Source organism: Capricornis sumatraensis, chromosome 1 (assembly GCF_032405125.1).
Source record: "Capricornis sumatraensis isolate serow.1 chromosome 1, serow.2, whole genome shotgun sequence".
NCBI classification, from domain to species: Eukaryota; Metazoa; Chordata; class Mammalia; order Artiodactyla; family Bovidae; genus Capricornis; species Capricornis sumatraensis.
Genome location: NC_091069.1, coordinates 7,757,070 through 7,776,453, shown reverse-complemented (window position 1 = coordinate 7,776,453; position 19,384 = coordinate 7,757,070). Strand labels below are relative to the sequence as shown.

Here is a 19,384-nt window from a genome sequence, read left to right as displayed (position 1 = left end):
GCCCGTCTCTGGCAGCAGCTTTGGCTCACAAGGGAAGGGGTTTGGGTGAAGCCGTGTCAGCTGTGGCCGCTTCTCTCGTCGGTGCTTCTGTGCAGCTGTGCGTTCAGAGCCTGCTCGGTGCACCTGCTGTCGGCTTCTTCCTGGACTAGCCGCTGTCAGCGGGCCAGGCGGCGGCCGGTGCCCTAGTGCTCCTCTGTCGGCAGCAAGCCAGCTGCCTCTTGAAGTCTCTGACTCTCGGTAATGCGCTCCTGTTTTATTTCCCTTTTGGAGACTTAGGTTCTATTCTAGATCTTTTTAACTTTCAGCTCAGTTGTATTAAGTTTGCTATTTTCACATCTGCAAGGATGCCAGTTCAGCCTTTTGTATTTTGGTTCCCAAGAGTTCGAGTGTTGTTGGATTCTTCATAAGAAACCCTCAGCTAACGAAATGTGCTTTACGTGATTTCTCCTTCCAAAGTGGCCAAAACTTCCTGAGAAATAAGTATGTTAACATTAGAAACAGTAGGAATTCCCTACTGTTCCAGAGATACTAACATTCTGAATGAGGCTGTTGTAAAGCTCAGTGTACCTTCCCCCACCACCTGGGCGCTGCTGGCAGAATCATACGACAGGAGAACAGGCCCTCTGTATACACCACGCCCAGCAAATCCATCTCTCATCTGGCAGCTGTAGTCGCATGGAGCCTATGTTGTGCTAAACGCTTGGTTTTGGTCATTTGTGGTTGTGGTGGTGTCAGTGCACACGCGGCCCCGGGGTGAGTGTGCCAGGCCGTCCCCGCCACCCCATTGTGAACAGTGCAGTGTGGGCTTGTCCCGGAGGCTGTCCGTGGGTCCTCGGGGCCTGTGTCTCCACCTGCTGTCTGATACTCTGCCACCACGGCATCGTCCTTATCAACACAGCCTAGGACCACCTCTCGAAGACACGGGTGGTCTGCCTCCATAGGAAGTTAACCCGCCTCCCCTCCCTCCCCCTTGTCACCCTCTTGACTTACTTCAGGTACCATTCTCTGCTGGAACTGGGAGAGAAGCGTAAAGGCATGTTGGAGAAGAGCTGTAAGAAGTTCATGTTGTTCCGTGAAGCCAACGAGCTGCAGCAGTGGATCAACGAGAAGGAAGCGGCCCTGACGAGCGAGGAGGTCGGCGCGGACTTGGAGCAGGTCGAAGTGCTGCAGAAGAAGTTTGACGACTTCCAGAAGGTACGGGAGGTCTTGCAGCTGAGTGGAAAATTGTTCAGAGGTTTGGATCTCTTGACTTTTGACTGTGGATTTCTGGAATGAAAATTACAGAGATTATATTCCTCTGTCTCTGTAGCCATTTTTAAACAAGTTTAATCATAACTTTTCTTGCACCATTTAGTTCTGAGAAGACATCAATACGTGCAGTTTTCTCTACATGTTGTTTTAAGAACTTTCCTAATCTATCATACAAAAATGTGTAAAAGTAGTTTTCCTAATTAGGGTTAAGTTCACATAACATTGGGCTTCTCTAGTGGCTCAGTTGGTACAGAGTGTGCCTGCAACACAGGAGACCCAGGTTCAGTCCCTGTGTTGGGAAGATCCCCTGGAGAAGGGAATGACTACCCACTCCAGTATTCTTTCTTGGAGAATCCATGGGTAGCGGAGCCTGGTGGGCTACAGTCCGTGGAGTCGCAGAGAGGCAGAGGTGACTGAGCGACTTCCACGTAACAGACAGTTAACTGTGATAAAGGATGTAGTTCAGCAGCATTTGGTTTGTTCCCAGTGTTCTCTTACCATCACTTCTATTTCCAAAACATGGTCACTTCGCAAAGAGAGCACAGACCCATGAAGCAGCCTCTCCTTACCCCCTGCCCGCCTCCACACCAACACCTGGCAAACACCAGGCTGCTTTTTGTCTCTGGATGTATGTGTCCTGGACATTTCATATAAATGGAAGCACATATTATGTTACTTTGTGACTGAGGGCTTCACAGAGGGTTTTGAAAGTCTTGTCATTATCGATGGATCAGTGATCTTCTAGCGTTTATTGGCTAATGCTCCGTGGTGTGTATATATACACCGCGTCTTGTGTATCCATTCCTCCAGTTTAAAAATACTCTTGTGAGACTTCCCTGTCTGGCCAGTGGTTAAGACTGTGCTTCCAGTGCAGGGGGTAGGGGTTTGATCCCTGATCAGCAGCGTTCCAGATGCCTGCGTAGTGTGGCCAAGAAGCATATACATATTTTTATGACCAGTTCAGTTGGGTGGGGGGTGCCTCTCTCCTGTAGTGGCAAGCTTTAACATTTCATCACATTTTTAATATGTGTCTTCTCCCCGATGAAGGTTTTAAAAAAATCTCCAACCAGAATAGTTTTTCATTAACTACAGTTAGTTTAGTAAGTAAGAGACAGGCTATTTCTAATGCCATGTGGTTTTCTTACTTCTTAAGTAGCAGCAAGCAGGATTTTCTGATTTAGGTCACTGTCAAGGAGTAGAAAAAGTACTTATGGGATACCTGTCAGATAGAAATTTATGGAGTTCATGAGTATCTGTGTCCTCCTTTGGATTGCTGTTGTGAGTTCTGGTTACATTGTCTTTGTTCTTTGAAGGATCTCAAGGCCAATGAGTCACGGCTGAAGGACATTAACAAGGTGGCTGAAGACCTGGAGTCGGAAGGCCTGATGGCGGAGGAGGTGCAGGCCGTGCAGCAGCAGGTGGGGGTCTGGCTGCTGCGTGGAGCCTGCTCGGGAGCAGCTTGGCTCCCCCTTGGCCTGTGCTGTAGCCCAGCTCACGTGCCCCACGGTGCACCGTGTGGCCAGGGTGCAGGTTCTCCATGTGGCCTGCACTGTCTCGTTTACCTTCGACGGGAGTGAAAAACGGGTCTCCTTCTTAGGCCCCTTAAATATCATGGTAGTTATTGAATCTTTCTTTAGGCCTAAACTGGTAATAAATTCACGCAGTTCCTTAAATAAATGAAAGGTTCTGTGTAGAAACACTTGGTCATCCTGTAGACTTTAATAGTTCCTCTGGCCAGTCACATTGCCTGTCTCTAAACTCTCCCACGCCTCCAGTTTGACTTGACAGTGGTAGGTGTTACTGATGTTTCCTCTAATAACGTGATTGTTTCCTTCTCTGCTTGTAGGAGGTGTATGGTGCGATGCCCAGGGTAAGTGTCAGGTGCCCCGTCTATAACTTGAACTTGAGGATTAACTCTTGGGAAGAGTATACAGTCAAGAGTCCCATAAAGATTTCTGTTCTTGAACCTCTAGAGATGCGTTTTGTGTGTAAAAGCCTGTGCAAAAGAAATAAGTTGATTTCTGTTTGTCTTTCTCCAAAAACCAAAAGGTTTTTCTGTGGTTTCTTAGAACTTTTCCGCCAGCAGTTACTTATTTATCCCTTTTCAAAGAATCCTCTGAGAATGATATAAAGAGAAGCTGGAAATTGTATTAAATTTCCTCATTCTCTCCATCTCTCCTACTGCATTTTAAAAAAAGAGAGACTTTTTCACTCCTGTTTGCTTCATTTCCCTCAGTCAGCCCTGCAATTTGCTGCCAGCCGGTGATAAGGTCTGACTCGCAGTGGGGAACACTGTTCTGATTTCTCTGAACTTCCCATCATTCAGAGGAAAAGCTGATAAGCTGCTGCAGCTTTGTTTTGTGCTGTTTCTCGGCTGCCTAAATTCCTCCCTTTTTCTTTGAATAGGATGAATCTGATTCCAAGACAGCCTCCCCGTGGAAGGTAAGAGTTTCTTTGCAAATTGTTAATTCCAGAGGTTTTCCAGGACCGGAAATGTTTCATGTCCTTTTCTAGTGTGCATGTTTCTGAGTAGTTAGGCTTGTCTGACTGTGGTCATTTCTGGCCTTGTGTGGCCTGGTGTCTTTCTGACCCTGGTGTTAATATTCTTTGAATCGTCCATGTCTTGAAATGTGATGCTTAATGACACAGAAGCAGCATGTCTTCCTGCAGATGCTCAGCACAAGTTCAGGTAGGGGTCGAGCTTGTCACACGTTGTCTCTGCCAGAGTGTACAGTTGGCCACCTGTGTTTGGATTCAGCCAACCAGCAATTGAAAATGCCGCCATTCGATCCATGGTTGGTTGAATCCAAGGATTCAGGACCTGAGCACACAGGGCGCCAGCTCTGAGGGACTTGAGCATCCATGAATTTTAGTACCTTGGGGGATCCTGGGACCCTTCCCCCTTAAGAAGCAAGGATATGGGGATGACTGCAGTTTGCAGAGGTCACACTGCGTAGTGAGGCATGGTCCCACCAGTAGGACTGCAGCCCAAAAGGAAATGACATGAAGATGAAAAGGGGAGAAGACTTTCTTCTCAACATCTGCTGACCGCTTTCTCCTGGTGCCTAAGAAAGGCTTGATGGAAAGTCTATGTCCTGAGGAGAGATGTTTACAAGCTGCAGTAGACATTGTTCCACAGAGACTGGAATGGTACTTAGCCAAGGTGGACGTAACTCTGACCAGCAGGACCAGGGAGCCTTCTCATGTGTAGTGCTTAGCCATGATTACGGACCTAGCTGCTCAATGCCAATTGGAGCATCTTTCCTCCTGACTCAGCTCTTCAGGAATATGTCCCTTAAGTTATAGACAAGCTGGAAAAAGCAGGTTTCTTCATGAAGTCATACCTTTCTAAAATATAAAGAAAGCATGAAAACCTAAAAACAGGCCCTCACCCCAGTCCCTCGTTTGGTACTTCCCAGCCCTGTCACCTGGCTTGTCGTGGGGACCTAGGTTGAAAGGGATTTGTTTCTTTGGCCTCCTTATCTCTCCAGGCTCTCACTCTGCTTATTAAATAGACTGCAAATTGCTTGGAAAGATGCATGTTTCCTTTTATTCCGCTTTCTCCTTTTTTCTCTGTCTTGATTTCCTTACATAACAAAATTTAGTCATTGGTGTCATGAATGGGCAGCATCCTTAGCTATTTGACATCTGGCAGAGTTTGCCAGAGCTTTTCTGGTAACAGATATTTTTTCAGAAATACATGTCAGATGACTTGATAAACACCAGTACTTCCTGATTCTGAAAAGAATGGGAAACAATGGGTGTCTGCTTTCTGACCCCTGTACACACCCACACTGGTTGAAAACATCGTCTGGGTGTGTCCCCGGAACATTGGAGGAGCCTAACTTCCCTACATACACACTCGGCTCCTCCTTTTTGTTATGTACTTGAGGATTACAGGCCTCACAAGCCTGCCAAGTAGGGTTTCTTTCTGATTCAACCCAGTCAGCTCTGAGAGCCCAAGGGGCACGATTTTTAAAAGTGACATTGATGAGAGGAAGCTAATTCATCAGTGTCTTTTCTTTCTCATCCAGTAAGGTTCCACTGTTAGAAGGAGTAACGATCCAGTAACCATAAGTAGAAGTGAAATTATTGGTGCACTTGAGTGTTTAAATAGCCTCAGCTGGCAGCATTTCTTCCATTGAGTGTGTTTTCTGGACTCTTCTCCTAGAGTAAGAACAAGAAAAAGACACCAGTCAGTAGTCTTTGAGCCTCTTTTTTCTGTCCAGTCAACTGTTTTAATTGTGGTTTCCACTGTTCTTTCACTCTTCATGTAAAATTAATCATTGAGTTGGATGTGATTGTGCACTTGCGTTTCTGCCTGACTTTCTCCTTGTTGGTACTTTCTTGCTGCTCTGATCAGAAATTTGACAGTATTCTTTTACAATCATTTGGTGGACAATTGGGCCCTAATTAATGGCACTTGCATCTCAGATCTCTCTTGTAATCAGCAGACACGTGATTAGTTTGCTCTTCTGCTTCCCTCCCCACATAGTCTGCTCGCCTGATGGTTCACACCGTGGCCACCTTTAATTCCATCAAGGTAAGACACCAGGGCGGCTTCCCTGGTCCTCCCTGGTCTCCTTCCTCATGTCCTGCCTCCATCTTCAGCAAGGCTCTTGTCCTCGTGAGCTGTGTGAGCTGTAGCAGTTGTCACTCTCCTGTCTCCAAGGGTTTCCTGGTCGCTGTTACTCTCCGTGTGTGGCAGGAGCCACGATCAGCTCACCCAGTTCTGCCGGTGCCTCCCGGAGGGCTGGGCGCTGTGGGGAGCGTGTTATCTGGAAGGCAGTGAAGGCCTTTCCTGACTCCTTCTTGGGCCCCAGGCTGGTTTGTCCTCTGAGGACAGGGTCCTACAGCCACACTGCTCAGGCTGCTTCCCCGCCGGTGGTGCCGCCAAGATCAGTCCGGGGCGGCAGACGTGGGACTCTGTCCACTCAGCAGTTGTTCCAAAGCTGATGCTGTGAGGCGGCACCAGGCTAGGCGCTGAGATGAGGACAGATCAGCCTCCTCCTCTCTCCTGCCGCTTCCACTGCCATTCCAAGCCAGGTGCTGGCGGAGTGTGTGCACCGTGGGGTCTGGCGAGCTGTGGCCAGATCTGACTTTCTGGACTTTGGCTATCACGGTGTGCTCACCGATTAAACTGGGAAGGTCAGAACCAGGAAGTCCTCGGTGCCCCAGGCTTTCCTTTCTCGTGAAGCCACCAGGGCTCTGGTTCTGCTCTTTTCCTGGAGTTGGGCGTGAGCTGATGCCTCCTGTCCTCCGGCAGGAGCTCAACGAGCGCTGGCGGTCACTGCAGCAGCTGGCTGAGGAGCGGAGCCAACTCTTGGGCAGCGCCCACGAAGTGCAGCGGTTCCACAGGTGAGGGGTGGCTCCGCCAGCAGGAGTGGTCCTGTGGCAATGGGGGATGGGGGGCAGGCTCCATAGGTGAGGGGCAGCCCGGGCTGGCAGGAGAAGGAGCTGGCGATGATCAGGTTCACCTCAGCTGGATCTTGTCCGTGCTGGTGCTCTGGCACTTGATGGGTGCTCAGTCAGTACTGCTGAGCGGGTGGATGTGTGTTCCGTGCCATTTAGAGTGCAGTTGGTGGGCCGTTGACACGTGCCAGTGAAGCACACCGGGGTCAAGGCAGCCATCCTCGGCACTCATGAATGTGAACAGAATATGAATATGAACATGAATGTGAATATTACCTACAGAGATGCTGATGAAACCAAAGAGTGGATCGAGGAGAAGAACCAGGCTCTAAACACAGACAACTATGGCCACGACCTGGCCAGCGTCCAGGCCCTGCAGCGCAAGCACGAGGGCTTCGAGAGGGACCTCGCGGCCCTTGGCGACAAGGTGAGAGGCGGCGGACAGACGCAGAGCTGGCTTTCCTCTATTCTGGTGGAGGCCACACATCCCCCTTCCCCATCTCTCACCTCTTTCTTTCCCAGGTGAACTCGCTCGGGGAGACAGCCGAGCGCCTGATCCAGTCCCACCCCGAGTCGGCAGAGGACCTGCAGGAGAAGTGCACTGAGCTGAACCAGGCATGGAGCAGCCTGGGCAAGCGTGCCGACCAGCGCAAGGCCAAGCTGGGTGACTCCCATGACCTGCAGCGCTTCCTCAGCGACTTCCGGTGAGAAGCAAGCTCAGGCCAGAGGCCTTTCTAGCTGGATGAAATGCATGCATAGGCTGAACATATCTCAGGTTTGATCTTGGGAATTACTTGGTGGTCCAGTGGTTAGAACCTGGTGCTTTCACTGATGAGGGCCCAAGTTCAATTCCTGGTCAGGGAACTGAAATCCTGGAAGCTGCACAGTGTGGCCAGGAAAGAAAAAAGGTTTCATCCTAAAGAAAGGCATTTGTATTTGAAGCTGTAGGGGACTCTACCACAGCTACTTGTCTATGTTGCCTCCTGTTATTCGGTAGAGTAAAAGATCTTGTATACTTGTTTGTTCTTTCTCTGAGGACTTCTTGATTTTTTAAAGTTATTAATTCAGTAAGACAAGAGGCTTCAAAATAATTTATCAGAGCTCTAGCCCCAATCAATAGATTAATCCCAAATAACTTTCTGAGACAAGACTTAGGGAGTCCTCTCTTTTCCTGGGCAGAAGGCCCGCTTGCCAGGGAATGTAATAGCCATTCCTCTGTGGCTCTGGTTTCCAGGGACCTCATGTCTTGGATCAATGGAATCCGAGGTCTGGTGTCCTCAGACGAGCTAGCCAAGGATGTCACCGGAGCTGAGGCCCTGCTGGAGCGACACCAGGTGGGTCGGCCTGCTGAGCAACACATACGTGGTGACCCTGCCAGGCCAGGAGGACTTTAGTGGTTGACAAGAGAGTGGGCAGCTCCTCCTGCCAGTTACCTAATCCCTCCCCTCCTCTTGGCAGGAACACCGGACAGAAATTGATGCCAGAGCTGGCACTTTCCAGGCATTCGAGCAGTTTGGGCAGCAGCTGTTGGCTCATGGGCACTACGCCAGCCCCGAGATCAAGGAGAAGCTCGATGTTCTAGACCAGGAGCGCGCAGACCTCGAGAAGGCCTGGGTCCAGCGCAGGATGATGCTGGATCAGTGCCTTGAATTGCAGGTACCTGCACTGGATGGTAGATTCCTGTTTGCCACAGGGTTTCAGACCAGGTGTTTTGTGCCAGAGGCTCCTTGTCTCCTCACCTCCCTCTTCCCTTCTTTAGCTGTTCCATCGGGATTGTGAGCAGGCCGAGAACTGGATGGCTGCCCGGGAGGCCTTTCTGAACACAGAAGACAAAGGGGACTCGCTAGACAGCGTGGAGGCTCTGATCAAAAAACACGAGGACTTTGACAAAGCAATTAATGTCCAGGTAGGGGCTTCCCCAGTGGCTCAGCGGTAAAGAATCCACCTGCTGTGCAAGAGACTGGTTTGACCCCTGGGTTGGGAAAATCCTCCAAAGGAGAAGTGGCAACCCACTGCAATATTCTTGTCTGGAAAATCCCACGGACAGAGGGGTCTGGTGGGCTACAGTCCATGGGGTCGTAAAGAGTCAGACACAACTGAGGGACTAGACATGAGCAAGAAGGCCTTTGTACCTTAGATCCTGAATCTGGGTTTTCCCAGATTGATGTGTTCTCTTTCTGTTGGCATATTCTCTTTGCCTGCTCTCAGTGATTAGAACAAAAGATAGTTTCTGCTTGCTTAACTCAGCTGGAGAGCTTTGGCAACTTCCTCAAATTAGAATACTTGCTGGTAGGAATTCCCTGGTGGCGCAGTGGATAGGAATCTGCCTGTGAATGCAGAGGACGTGGGTTCACTCCCTGGTCTGGAAGATTCTTCACACCTTGGAGCAGCTAAGCCCACGAGTTGCAGTTACTGAGCCTATGGCCTATGTGCCACAGCTGCTGAAGCCCGAGCGCCTAGAGTCTTGTGCTCCGCAACAAGAGAAGTGACTGCAATGAGAATCCCACACACAACTAGAGAAAACCCACATGCAGCAACAAAGACCCAGCACAGCCAAAAGAAATACAGGAATAAAGTACTTGGTGTTGACTACACAGTGCAAACCTGTGCACTCTAGAAAAAGTGACATACATAAATCGTTTTTTTAAACTTGATAAATTCTGGCATTTTAAAGATTTTGATAACAGATGCCACAGGGGAAATTTTTTATAGTGAAAGGGAAGAAAAACAAATTTGTGGATAGGTAAGTGCAAATATGAACATGAACCGGAAAGTTGCAGAAGTCTTTGGCTTATAAACCGCTTTGTTGAAAATCTGATGATCTTTTTCTGTGATGCCTAAATTTTTTTGGCCACTCCTTGAGTCATGTAGGATCTTAGTTCCCCTGCCAGGGCTTGAACCTGTGCCCTCTACATGGAAACATAGACTCTTAACCATGGGACCGCCCGGTAATTAATTCCCTGTGAAGCCCAATTTCCCTTCTCCAGTGGACTACGTTTCATATGTGATGAAGCCTAGTTTCATTTGTGGTCTGCTGGTGTTCAAACCCCGGCCCCACCCCAGCGTGACCTGGCACCTTCTTGAGTTAAACTCTACTCTAATAATGATTGAAATCAAGCTTTCCTCTGGCTTTTTACACTCCTGCTTCTAAAGTGTCGGTGTATTCGGATCCCGTCACCAGCTAGTCACCCAAAATAACCGTTCTTTTCTCGGACCTGCGGTCGTCTTGCCCGCCCTGACCTCACGATTCTCTTTGCCGACAGGAGGAGAAGATTGCTGCCCTGCAGTCCTTTGCTGACCAGCTCATTGCTGGCGGTCACTACGCCAAAGGTGACATCTCCAGCCGGCGCAATGAGGTTCTGGACAGGTGGGTGGTCGGTGCAGCTGACTGGTCCTGCTGCACTTGTGCTAGAGCCCCGGCCTGACTACCTCCGTGGGGTGCTCACCTTTGCTCTCGGTTCCACCTTCTCAGGTGGCGCCGTCTAAAAGCTCAGATGATTGAGAAGAGGTCAAAGCTGGGAGAATCGCAGACCCTCCAGCAGTTCAGCCGGGATGTAGACGAGATTGAAGCTTGGATCAGTGAAAAATTACAGACTGCAAGTGATGAGTCATATAAGGACCCCACCAACATCCAGGTGAGCTGAACCCATGAGGTGTGTGTCTCTGAAGTAGCCTGTGCTCCTGAGTAGCTCTTGCTAAAAATAAGGCATCTTTAGAAGGGAGAGTTATCTCTAGGTACCTCCTCCTACTCACAGTGATGCCAAGAAAAAGTGTTTTAGTAAGTGAACTGGTGGGAAGACCTCCCCTAAACGATGAGAGCCAGTTAAGAAGCTGCTCCCGTCACTTGATGCTGCTGAAGCTGTGGCTGTGTTAGAGCCTGTAGAAAAGGCCCCCTTAAAACTGCTGTTTCCAAATGCTGACCTTCCCAGGGGAAGTATGACAGTTTCTGTTGAATAGGTGATATTGCATATTCACATCAGTGTACTGAACTCTTGTTATTTTAATCTGTTTTTGTAGCTTTCCAAGCTGCTGGTAAGTTTTATGTTTTCTTAAAGAGTTTTAGTTAAATGAGCTCCAGTGTCTGTGCTCTTGTGTATAGATTCTCATAATCATGGTCACAGTCTGCTGGTGTCTTCCTCATCTGTGCTCTTCGTTTCTAATCATCCATCACACTCCATCCAAGTGTCCCTGTGGGATGTGGCTTTCTCTGTTGTAATTAGCCTGAGCCCTTCCCTTTCTCCTCCCTCCCCACTCCTGGCTCATCACTTAGGCAGGTTCTGTACAGTGTTTGATTTGGGGGGCAGCAGTGAACTGCTTTCTTTCCAAAGATGCACTGTTTTTAAACGAAATTACTTTTCTCTGTGTAAGTTTGGGCTCTTCTTGCCGTGGACTCAGGGCTCTCGGTGGGTGGGGGCAGGGCCAGCTGGGAGAGTTTCGTTGCCCATGTGACCTTTTGTCCAGAAGTGCTGGTCACTGGAGAGGGACAGCGAGAGGTCCATAGAGTAGCAGGTGATAACGCTTCCAAATCTACGAGAAGCCTGGGGTGAGAGGTTAAGATCAAAGTGGACATCACCAAAGGGGCAGCGAAAGACTTCATAGTCGAAATGTAGCTGAGAAGTGGCTTAAATGGATGAGAATTGAGCCAAAGAGCGATCAGGAAAAGAGGGGACCTGGGCTCTTGCTGGGGTATGTGGGCGTCCGAGACCTTTTTCTGTTCTGTAGTTGGGCTCGAGCGTTAGAGTATGTGGCCAGGACTCTATGTTGACACTGCATTTCACCAGCCACGTGCCTCCATCTTTTGACAGTTGCTGCCCCTGAAATGAAACATGTGATGCAGAGTCCTTCCCCAGTTGCACTGCTTTTTCCTTTTATTTTTTTCCCTGGATACCGTCCTCGCCCGAGACCCCGCGTTCCTCGCCCAGAGCTGCCCCACAGCTGTGTCCTTTCGGTTGTCCCCTGTGGCACCCCTGCAGCTTGTATCTCGGTGGGGCTTTAAGTTCCCCATCAGGCCCTTGCCCTCAGATGCCCATCGTCCTCCTAGCCCTCTCTTCTAGCAAAATGAAGTTCTTACCTACAGTCAAGCCTGGATTTTGACAAATCCAGGAGTTTTGAATGATGACCACTGCTGGAGGAGAAGCCAGGAAAGCCCAATTCTGCAGCGGCTTCAGGGTTCTCTGTGGATGGCGGGGCAGGCTCACCCTCGCATGCCTGGTGTCATGGGGACTGCCGCCCTAGGTGATGAGAGGCCAGCTGTGTTATTTCTTAGTGCTTCTGTCCCCTAAGGAGGAAGCCGTGCATAGAAGTTGATGCACAGGTAGATTGAGCACTGCAGTTGGCCATTGCCGCTTCCTGCAAAAGTGTTGGAAAGCGTCTGCTTGTAGAATTTCACTCCAATTGAGGAGTTGAGTCAGCTCACCTGCTCCTGAGCTGGTGCCTTTCCTCTCTCTGAACTCCCACCAGACTGACTCCAGAAGTGTTTCTCACAGATTCTGTGACTGCCTTCTAGAAAAGTGTTGCTGCCTGCCCCTAGTTCTCTAAGTTCGCTACCGCTCCTTTCTGAGAACCCCTTATTCCTGAAGACACTACCTTGCAGGACCTGGTTTTGAAAGGTGGGGGGGGGGATGTTTTTGATGTTTTCAGAGCAAGCATCAGAAGCACCAGGCCTTTGAGGCAGAACTGCACGCCAATGCAGACCGGATCCGCGGGGTCATCGACGTGGGCAACTCCCTCATTGACCGCGGGGCCTGTGCCGGCAGCGAGGATGCCGTCAAGGTACGGTGCCCAGCTCCCTCCTCCTGGCCCGGAAGGAAGAGGTGCTGGACTTCACTGTCGGCATTAAAGTCCACTTGATGGTGACTCTGAAACGCAATCTTAGGAAAATATCCAGGTTTTTTTTTTTTTTTTTTTTTTTTAGATAGAGAATTTTAATTAAATTGGCATAGTTTATAAAACCAAACAGATAAAGTGGACTTTGTCAGTGTATTTTCAATCCTTGCTTTAACAGGCTAATGAACACAACTTGAAACACGTGTGAATCCTCCTCTGTTCTATGAGACAGTGAAGGGACCTTTTCAGTATTTAAATATATTAATATAACCAGTTATAGAAATCTAAATATAAAACCAATCTCTTATAGGTTTTGAGAAGGAATGCACCATCTCCCTAAAAAGTTTCATATTCCTTATTCAAGTTCAATCATCTCTTTAGAATGGGAAAAGTGACAGTACTTGTTGAACCAAAATTACTATCAAAATTAAAAAAGCTGACCATATTTGTTTAGCCACAGACCAATCTTATTTAAATCAGGACTGTCCAACAGAATTATTCCATCAGCCATTCATGATCTGAATTCTAGTGTATGAGCTCAATTTAAATATGGTACACATAAAAAGTCATGAGACACTTCTGTTTCATAATAAATAAGGCAGTGGCCAACTATTACTCATTGGTAGCTTTTTTGAGATAAGCTATCAAGTCCTCCCTCTCTCCCTTCTTCTTAATGCCAGCAAAGATCATCTTGGTTCCAGGGATGTACTTCTTGGGATTCTCCAAGTACTCCATCAGCGTCTCCTCTCCCCAGGTGATACCTTTGTTTTTGTTGGCATCTGTGTAAGAGAATCCAGCAGCCTGACCTGTCTTTCGTCCAAACAGACCATGGAGGTTTGGCCCAGTCTTGTGCTTCCCTCCCTTTTCCACAGTATGGCACTGGGCACACTTCTGAACAAAAATCTTCTTGCCCTTTTCAACATCACCCATTTTAAAATCGTTCTTTTTCTGTGCGCGACCGAGAAGTTCCCGCTCACAAGCCGAACGTCCCGCTTTCTATCAATATCCAGGTTTCTGTCTGTGCTCCTGACGGGTGCTAGCGAGAGCGGCGCCTGTGAGCCTCTTCATCAACTTCGCTGAGGAGGGCTTCCCAGGAGGGCGCTGGCTGTGGGGCTGCCTGTCTCTGACGACTTGCTTCTCTGGCCTAGGCCCGGCTGGCCGCCTTAGCTGACCAGTGGCAGTTCCTGGTGCAGAAGTCAGCTGAGAAGAGCCAGAAGCTGAAAGAAGCCAACAAGCAGCAGAACTTCAACACTGGCATCAAGGACTTCGACTTCTGGCTCTCTGAGGTGATACTGGGCTCTCTTCCTCCAGGGGCTTCTGAGGTGACGCTGGGGCACCCTTCCCCCCAGGGGCTTCTGAGGTGACCCTGGGGCTCCCTTCCCCCCAGGGGGTTCCGTGAACAGGCAGGACTCTCCCCGACATCCCCTTTAACAGGAAACTTCCTCGTCAGGTGTGAGCTGTGTGCTCCGGCGGGTTTCTAAGCAGAGGGAGGGAATGTAGCGAAGAGAGAGCTTATCTGTGTGGGATGTGGATCACTTGTCTCCACAGAGAATGAATAGGAGGAGGTGGTCGGGTCTGTGTGCAGGCCGCTCCCCCAAGCCTACGCCCAGGTGGAAATAGGACAGTAAAGGGCCAGGAAGCTGGAGTTAGTCATACAGTCTCTGTAGACAGTGTAGAGATTATAGAAAGTCTAAAGAGAAAATTTTAGAGACCACTTTCTATATACATCTGGTCCACACTTATTTCCATGAGTTTTTGTTTAGCTGTGGCTCCATGTGTATTTGAGCCCATGAGTAATTTATCACTGGTCTGTATTGGCAGTGTTATTTCAAGTCATGAAAAGCTCTTGGTGAACGTTTGAATAACTGCCTCAGGCCGTCACGGAGCGCGGGCATGATTAGAGCACTCCCGTGCCGTTCTTGTGCCGTTGGGCACACCGGTGCTTTCTGCCCAGGGGAGGCTCCCCAGGAGAGTGGGGCTGCTGTGTGCTCTACCACCGTGCCGCAGTGAAGGCAGCTGGAGTGTTCACGCTCACGGGCCCTTGAGTCTGTGCCTGACAGACAGGCAAGGCGTGGGCAGTGGGGCTGGTCACACCATGCCAGAGCAGCAGCGTGTGGACAGACGTTTGCAGGCAACAATAATCTCCCCTTTCACTCCCAGGTGGAAGCCCTGCTGGCCTCTGAGGATTATGGCAAAGACCTGGCTTCTGTGAACAACTTGCTAAAAAAACATCAGCTGCTGGAGGCAGATATCTCTGCCCACGAGGTGAGCAGAGTGGCGCCCAGGCAAGGGTCTGGGCCATTATACATGCAAAAGTGAGAAATTATGCCTAAGAAATGTTACTTATATTAACTTGTGATGGGTTTATTTTAACCAGGTTAATACATTTTTGTCAGCTATCTTATTTTGCTACAATCCATAGACCTTATTTGGATTTCACAGTTTTTGTACGCATTCAGTTTTGTTTCTGTGTGTATATGCACATAGTTCCACGCAGTTGTATTAAGTGTGTGGATCTGTGTCACTACCACCAAATTCAAGATACAGCCTTGTTCTGTGAGCGCAAAGGAGCTTCCTTATAACCTTTCTAGTTGTATCCCTACCCTGTCCCTAACTCCTGGCAACCGCTGATCTGTTCGCCATCTCTGTAGATCGTCATTAGAGAGTGTCATGTAAATGAGAACATACAGTGGGTAACATGCTGAGATTTTTTTGACTTAAACATTTTTTTTAATGTAACAGTTCGTTTAATTTTTAATGACAAATGTTGACATGTAAAATCTATATAAACTCTCCTATGGGTTGTCAGTAGTAGTTTAGAGTATAAAATGGCTCTGAGACTCAGGGATGAACATTGCTGTCCTTCCCCAAATGCACCAGGTCCTTTAGAGTCAGTCTCAAGGGGAAAAAGGTTTTCAGGTATCTGAAAGTTGTCAGGCTCCTGGAAGTGGATGCCAATTGTCCAGAATTCTATTTTTCTCATGAAAGTTTGAATTTTATCATTAGCAACAAACACAGTTTTTTTTAAAGTGACAGGTTCACTTTATTCATCTGCGATAAAGTATTTGTCACTCCCAAAGTTAAGAATGACCATAGTTTATTGGCCGTTCTTCCGAGTGAAAATGATGGTCTGTGAAAGAAGTGGCCAGTTCAGCTCGGAACGTGCTTCTTCTTTGGACAGTCATGGACTTCAGCACCCACAGAAGTACTTTGTGTGGGTTCCCCATTTTATCATATGGTATATGAAAATGACACTCAAAGATGGATGTGTAATAAAATTAACAACTTGGCTTCTTTTTTAAGGGTGTGCTTAAGTGAAAGAGTGATTTCTGCTGAAAAGTGGGGGCAGTGAAGAATCAGGTTTCTGCTCATAGTTTGCCACTAACTTGAGCAATGGCACCCCCACTGTGGGTTTTGCACCATCAATGCAAATGTTCACACAGTAAAAGAGAAGAAAAAGGCAGTGTTTTTGTATTGTTATGAAAATAGTTTTGATCTCTTAGAGCCCCAGGGGTCCACACCCCTAAACCAGCCCCTCAGTGAAGAAGTTCTGATTCACAAGCAGCTGCTCGCGGGAGACCCAGATTTCTGACCCTCTGCTGTGTCCCTGGCCCCAGGACCGCCTGAAGGACCTCAACAGCCAGGCGGACAGCCTGATGACCAGCAGCGCCTTCGACACCTCCCAGGTGAAGGATAAGCGGGACACCATCAACGGCCGTTTCCAGAAGATCAAGAGCATGGCCGCCTCCCGGCGAGCTAGGCTGAATGAGTCCCACCGCCTGCACCAGTTCTTCCGGGACATGGACGATGAGGAGTCCTGGATCAAGTACGTGCTCCCGCTCGGCGTCCCCAGAGCCTTAGGAACCCTGGGGTTCATTCTCTCCTGGATCCTGGTGGCGAGGTGGACATGGGTCAGATTCTGGGCCCAGCTTGGCCCAGCCTTGGTACACACCTGTGGTGGGATGTCTCTGCTTCCCCTCCTGTGTCTGGTGATGGTGACCAGCACAGACTCCATATGGTAGTGTGTGTGATGGCGCCCAGGGCTTGTCTAGACCCCACCCTGAGGTGACTGGTAACATTAGTGAGGTCCACCTGGGGAAGACTGCTGCTTGGGGGAAGGGAAACTTGCTGTGGTTTGTTTTTATCATCCCGCCCCCAGAATTCTCGTGTACTTTTTTCGGATGATACAGCATGTAAGCAGACCATTTTTAAGGACAGATTGTGATTGTTGATTGTCAGTCGCTTTGTCATGTCCGACTCTGTGACCTCATGGACTGCAGCATGCCGGGCTTCCCTGTCCTTCACCAGCTCCTGGAGTTTGCTCAAACTCATGTCCATTGAGTTGGTGATGGCTTCCAACCATCTCATCCTCTGCCACCCGATTCTCTTTTTGCCAATATCCTCTCAATTCCTCACTTCCTTAAAAAGCTATTTATGGGACTTCTCTGGTGGTCCAGTAGTTAAGATTTGGTGCTTCCACTTAAGGGGGTACAGTTTTCATCGCTGGTCCGGGATCAAAGATCCCATGTGCCACACAATGAGGCCAAAATTTTAAAAAGAGTTGTTTAAAAAAAGCTGTTTCTAGTACCATCTTGACAGGCGTATGTTTGATAAGGTGGGATTGATGGGGCGTCTGCGGTAGCTCCTCCTGTTCTCCTGCAGCCCTTGCAGAGCTGCGCACAGTGGGTGCTCCTTGAGACGTGCGTGGTCTCTGTGCATTGGGAAGTGGAGGCTCTGTTCCCTAGAAGAGTGACGCAGACACTCCTGAAGGGGTGGGTAGGTGCAGGAAGGAGATTGTGGGGTCCGTGAACGTCACAGCTCTGTGACCACGCAGCTCCAGTTGACACAGAGGCTGACTGCCTGCCTGTGTTGTCCAGGGAGAAGAAGCTGCTGGTGAGCTCAGAGGACTACGGCCGCGACCTAACGGGTGTCCAGAATCTGAGGAAGAAGCACAAACGGCTGGAGGCAGAGCTGGCTGCCCACGAGCCGGCCATTCAGGTGAGGGGCCGCCTCCTGGCTGAATGGGCCTGGACAAGCTCGTCTCACTGAGGCCTCTGCAGTGTTTACGGCCCCTCGTTCCAGAGAGCGGTGGGGAAAGTCTGAATCGGATTTTGAGACCCTTTCCTGGAAGCATGTAGACGCAGGCGTGATCACTGTTGAGTCTAATTGCTCTTGCCTGTCAGGGTGTCCTGGACACTGGAAAGAAGCTGTCTGATGACAACACCATCGGGAAGGAGGAGATTCAGCAGCGCCTGGCGCAGTTCGTGGAGCACTGGAAGGAGCTGAAGCAGCTGGCAGCTGCCCGGTGAGTGGGTTGGGGGCACAGTGGGTGGGGCTTGCTTAGGGCTCTGGGCCTTCCAGCCCTTTGGGACCTCTTCCTGTGGGTGCACGTGCCACAGTCACCTTGCTTCAGAAGCATCTCTGACAGCCCCAGGCTAAGCTGGTCCCATTATGTGTAGTCCCGAGCTGGACCCCACATGTGGTTCTAGAGCTTCCTGTTTCATCAGCACTGGCTGTTTCATGTTAAGAGGAGGAGAAGGGCTTGAATGAACAATTTACAACCCACACTCAGCACTCATGTTTTTAAGCATCCAAGTTAGAGGAGCTTATAGCTGATTTTTTTTTTCTTTTAACTATTCCCTGTGATTAGGGGCCAGCGGCTAGAAGAATCTTTGGAATATCAGCAGTTTGTAGCCAACGTGGAGGAGGAGGAAGCCTGGATCAATGAGAAGATGACCCTGGTGGCCAGTGAGGATTATGGAGACACTCTTGCTGCCATCCAGGTAGAGACCGGGGCTGCTGCCCGCTGACCACCCTTTTTGCCAACTTGCTCAGTGGCCGTGCTTTTACCGGGAGAGCATTCAGGGCTGTCAGGCAAGGTCTCCTTGGCGACTTTCGGTCCTTAGGAGCCCATGTCAGAGACGCTTGCCTTTGTGTAGACAGAATTGGGGTGACTCTGTCTGCCTCGATTCATGGGGTTCTTGGAACCCTGATGTCAGCTCAGCAGTATCGCTGGTATCACCACCAGGACCTCTTCAGCATCCTGTGATTGCCTTAACAGTTACCACAAGCTAGGTGGCTTTAAAAACTACAGGAGCTTGTTTTGTCTTGGTTTGGGGAGCAGAGGTCCGGGATCAAGGTGTCAGCAGGGCCTTGCTGTCCCACTTTGTTCCCTCCTCCAGCTCCGGGAGCTCGGCTTGTAGCAGTGCAGCCCCGCCTCTGTCCTGCTCTCCCAGGAGCTGGTCTTCCCTCTGCGTTTTCCATGGCGTTCTCTCTGGGTGTGTCCATGTTCAGATTCTCCTCTTCCCACACATGTGGGACATCAGTCATACTGGATTAGGGCCACCCGGACACTCGCGTCTTAACTCAGTCGCATCTGCAGAGACCTCGTTGTCACATTCCTAGGTGCTCGGTTAGGACTTGGTATCTTGAGCACACGTTTCAACCCATAACACACCTCCTCAGGACATTGGTTAGCTATTGCCGTGGAACAACACTAAAGAGAACAGTTCTTTCCCATGAATCTGTGAATTGATAGGCATTTTCTCAGCTGCTCTCACACAGCTGCACTGACGCAGGGGGCCGCTGGGCTAAGTCCATGGTGACGTCATTCACGTGGCTCTGACTGGGACGTCTCAGTGGCCTCACTGTCCAGGTCAGTGTTAACGGAGGCCAAGGCCAGACTGCAGGGGCTTTAAGGCCTGGCCTGTGGGACAGAGCAGTCCGGCTTCCCTCTTCATAGGAGGAGTGGCACTTTGTAGTTGAGTGTTCTCCATCCGTGCCCCCAGTTGTGGAAGCAGAGTGTGCATTCCCGATTGTTGGAGCGGCCCCTGAGCCATGCTCCTGCCAGGGAGTCCTCCCAGGTGGTCGGGGGATGCAGGTAGACAGTAGAGGC

At 49.6% G+C, this 19,384-nt stretch overlaps 2 protein-coding genes across 7 annotated transcripts in view; one reads left to right on the top strand and one right to left on the bottom strand.

Moving 5' to 3' along the window:
• SPTAN1 (spectrin alpha, non-erythrocytic 1) overlaps positions 1 to 19,384 on the top strand; it is a 59,094-nt gene that overhangs the window by 29,892 nt on the left and 9,818 nt on the right. For 3 of the 6 annotated variants that reach the window (XM_068977747.1, XM_068977730.1, XM_068977714.1), the window contains 20 exons: positions 996 to 1,194; positions 2,565 to 2,669; positions 3,098 to 3,121; positions 3,658 to 3,693; positions 5,747 to 5,794; positions 6,518 to 6,609; positions 6,946 to 7,090; positions 7,186 to 7,367; positions 7,898 to 7,997; positions 8,122 to 8,319; positions 8,423 to 8,569; positions 9,927 to 10,030; positions 10,136 to 10,298; positions 12,304 to 12,435; positions 13,638 to 13,775; positions 14,650 to 14,754; positions 16,107 to 16,315; positions 17,367 to 17,487; positions 17,673 to 17,794; positions 18,140 to 18,272. In XM_068977747.1, coding sequence (XP_068833848.1) covers positions 996 to 1,194; positions 2,565 to 2,669; positions 3,098 to 3,121; positions 3,658 to 3,693; positions 5,747 to 5,794; positions 6,518 to 6,609; positions 6,946 to 7,090; positions 7,186 to 7,367; positions 7,898 to 7,997; positions 8,122 to 8,319; positions 8,423 to 8,569; positions 9,927 to 10,030; positions 10,136 to 10,298; positions 12,304 to 12,435; positions 13,638 to 13,775; positions 14,650 to 14,754; positions 16,107 to 16,315; positions 17,367 to 17,487; positions 17,673 to 17,794; positions 18,140 to 18,272 — 2,503 coding nt within the window. Of the gene's footprint in view, positions 1 to 995; positions 1,195 to 2,564; positions 2,670 to 3,097; positions 3,122 to 3,657; positions 3,694 to 5,746; positions 5,795 to 6,517; positions 6,610 to 6,945; positions 7,091 to 7,185; positions 7,368 to 7,897; positions 7,998 to 8,121; positions 8,320 to 8,422; positions 8,570 to 9,926; positions 10,031 to 10,135; positions 10,299 to 10,680; positions 10,696 to 12,303; positions 12,436 to 13,637; positions 13,776 to 14,649; positions 14,755 to 16,106; positions 16,316 to 17,366; positions 17,488 to 17,672; positions 17,795 to 18,139; positions 18,273 to 19,384 lie in introns of all 6 variants that reach the window. The other 3 variants (XM_068977723.1, XM_068977706.1, XM_068977738.1) reach the window with 2 other exon arrangements.
• LOC138086913 (cytochrome c) lies at positions 13,035 to 13,483 on the bottom strand. The gene has a single exon (XM_068981606.1). It carries the CDS (start codon positions 13,417 to 13,419, stop codon positions 13,102 to 13,104), a length of 318 nt encoding a protein of 105 aa, XP_068837707.1. The 5' UTR covers positions 13,420 to 13,483; the 3' UTR covers positions 13,035 to 13,101.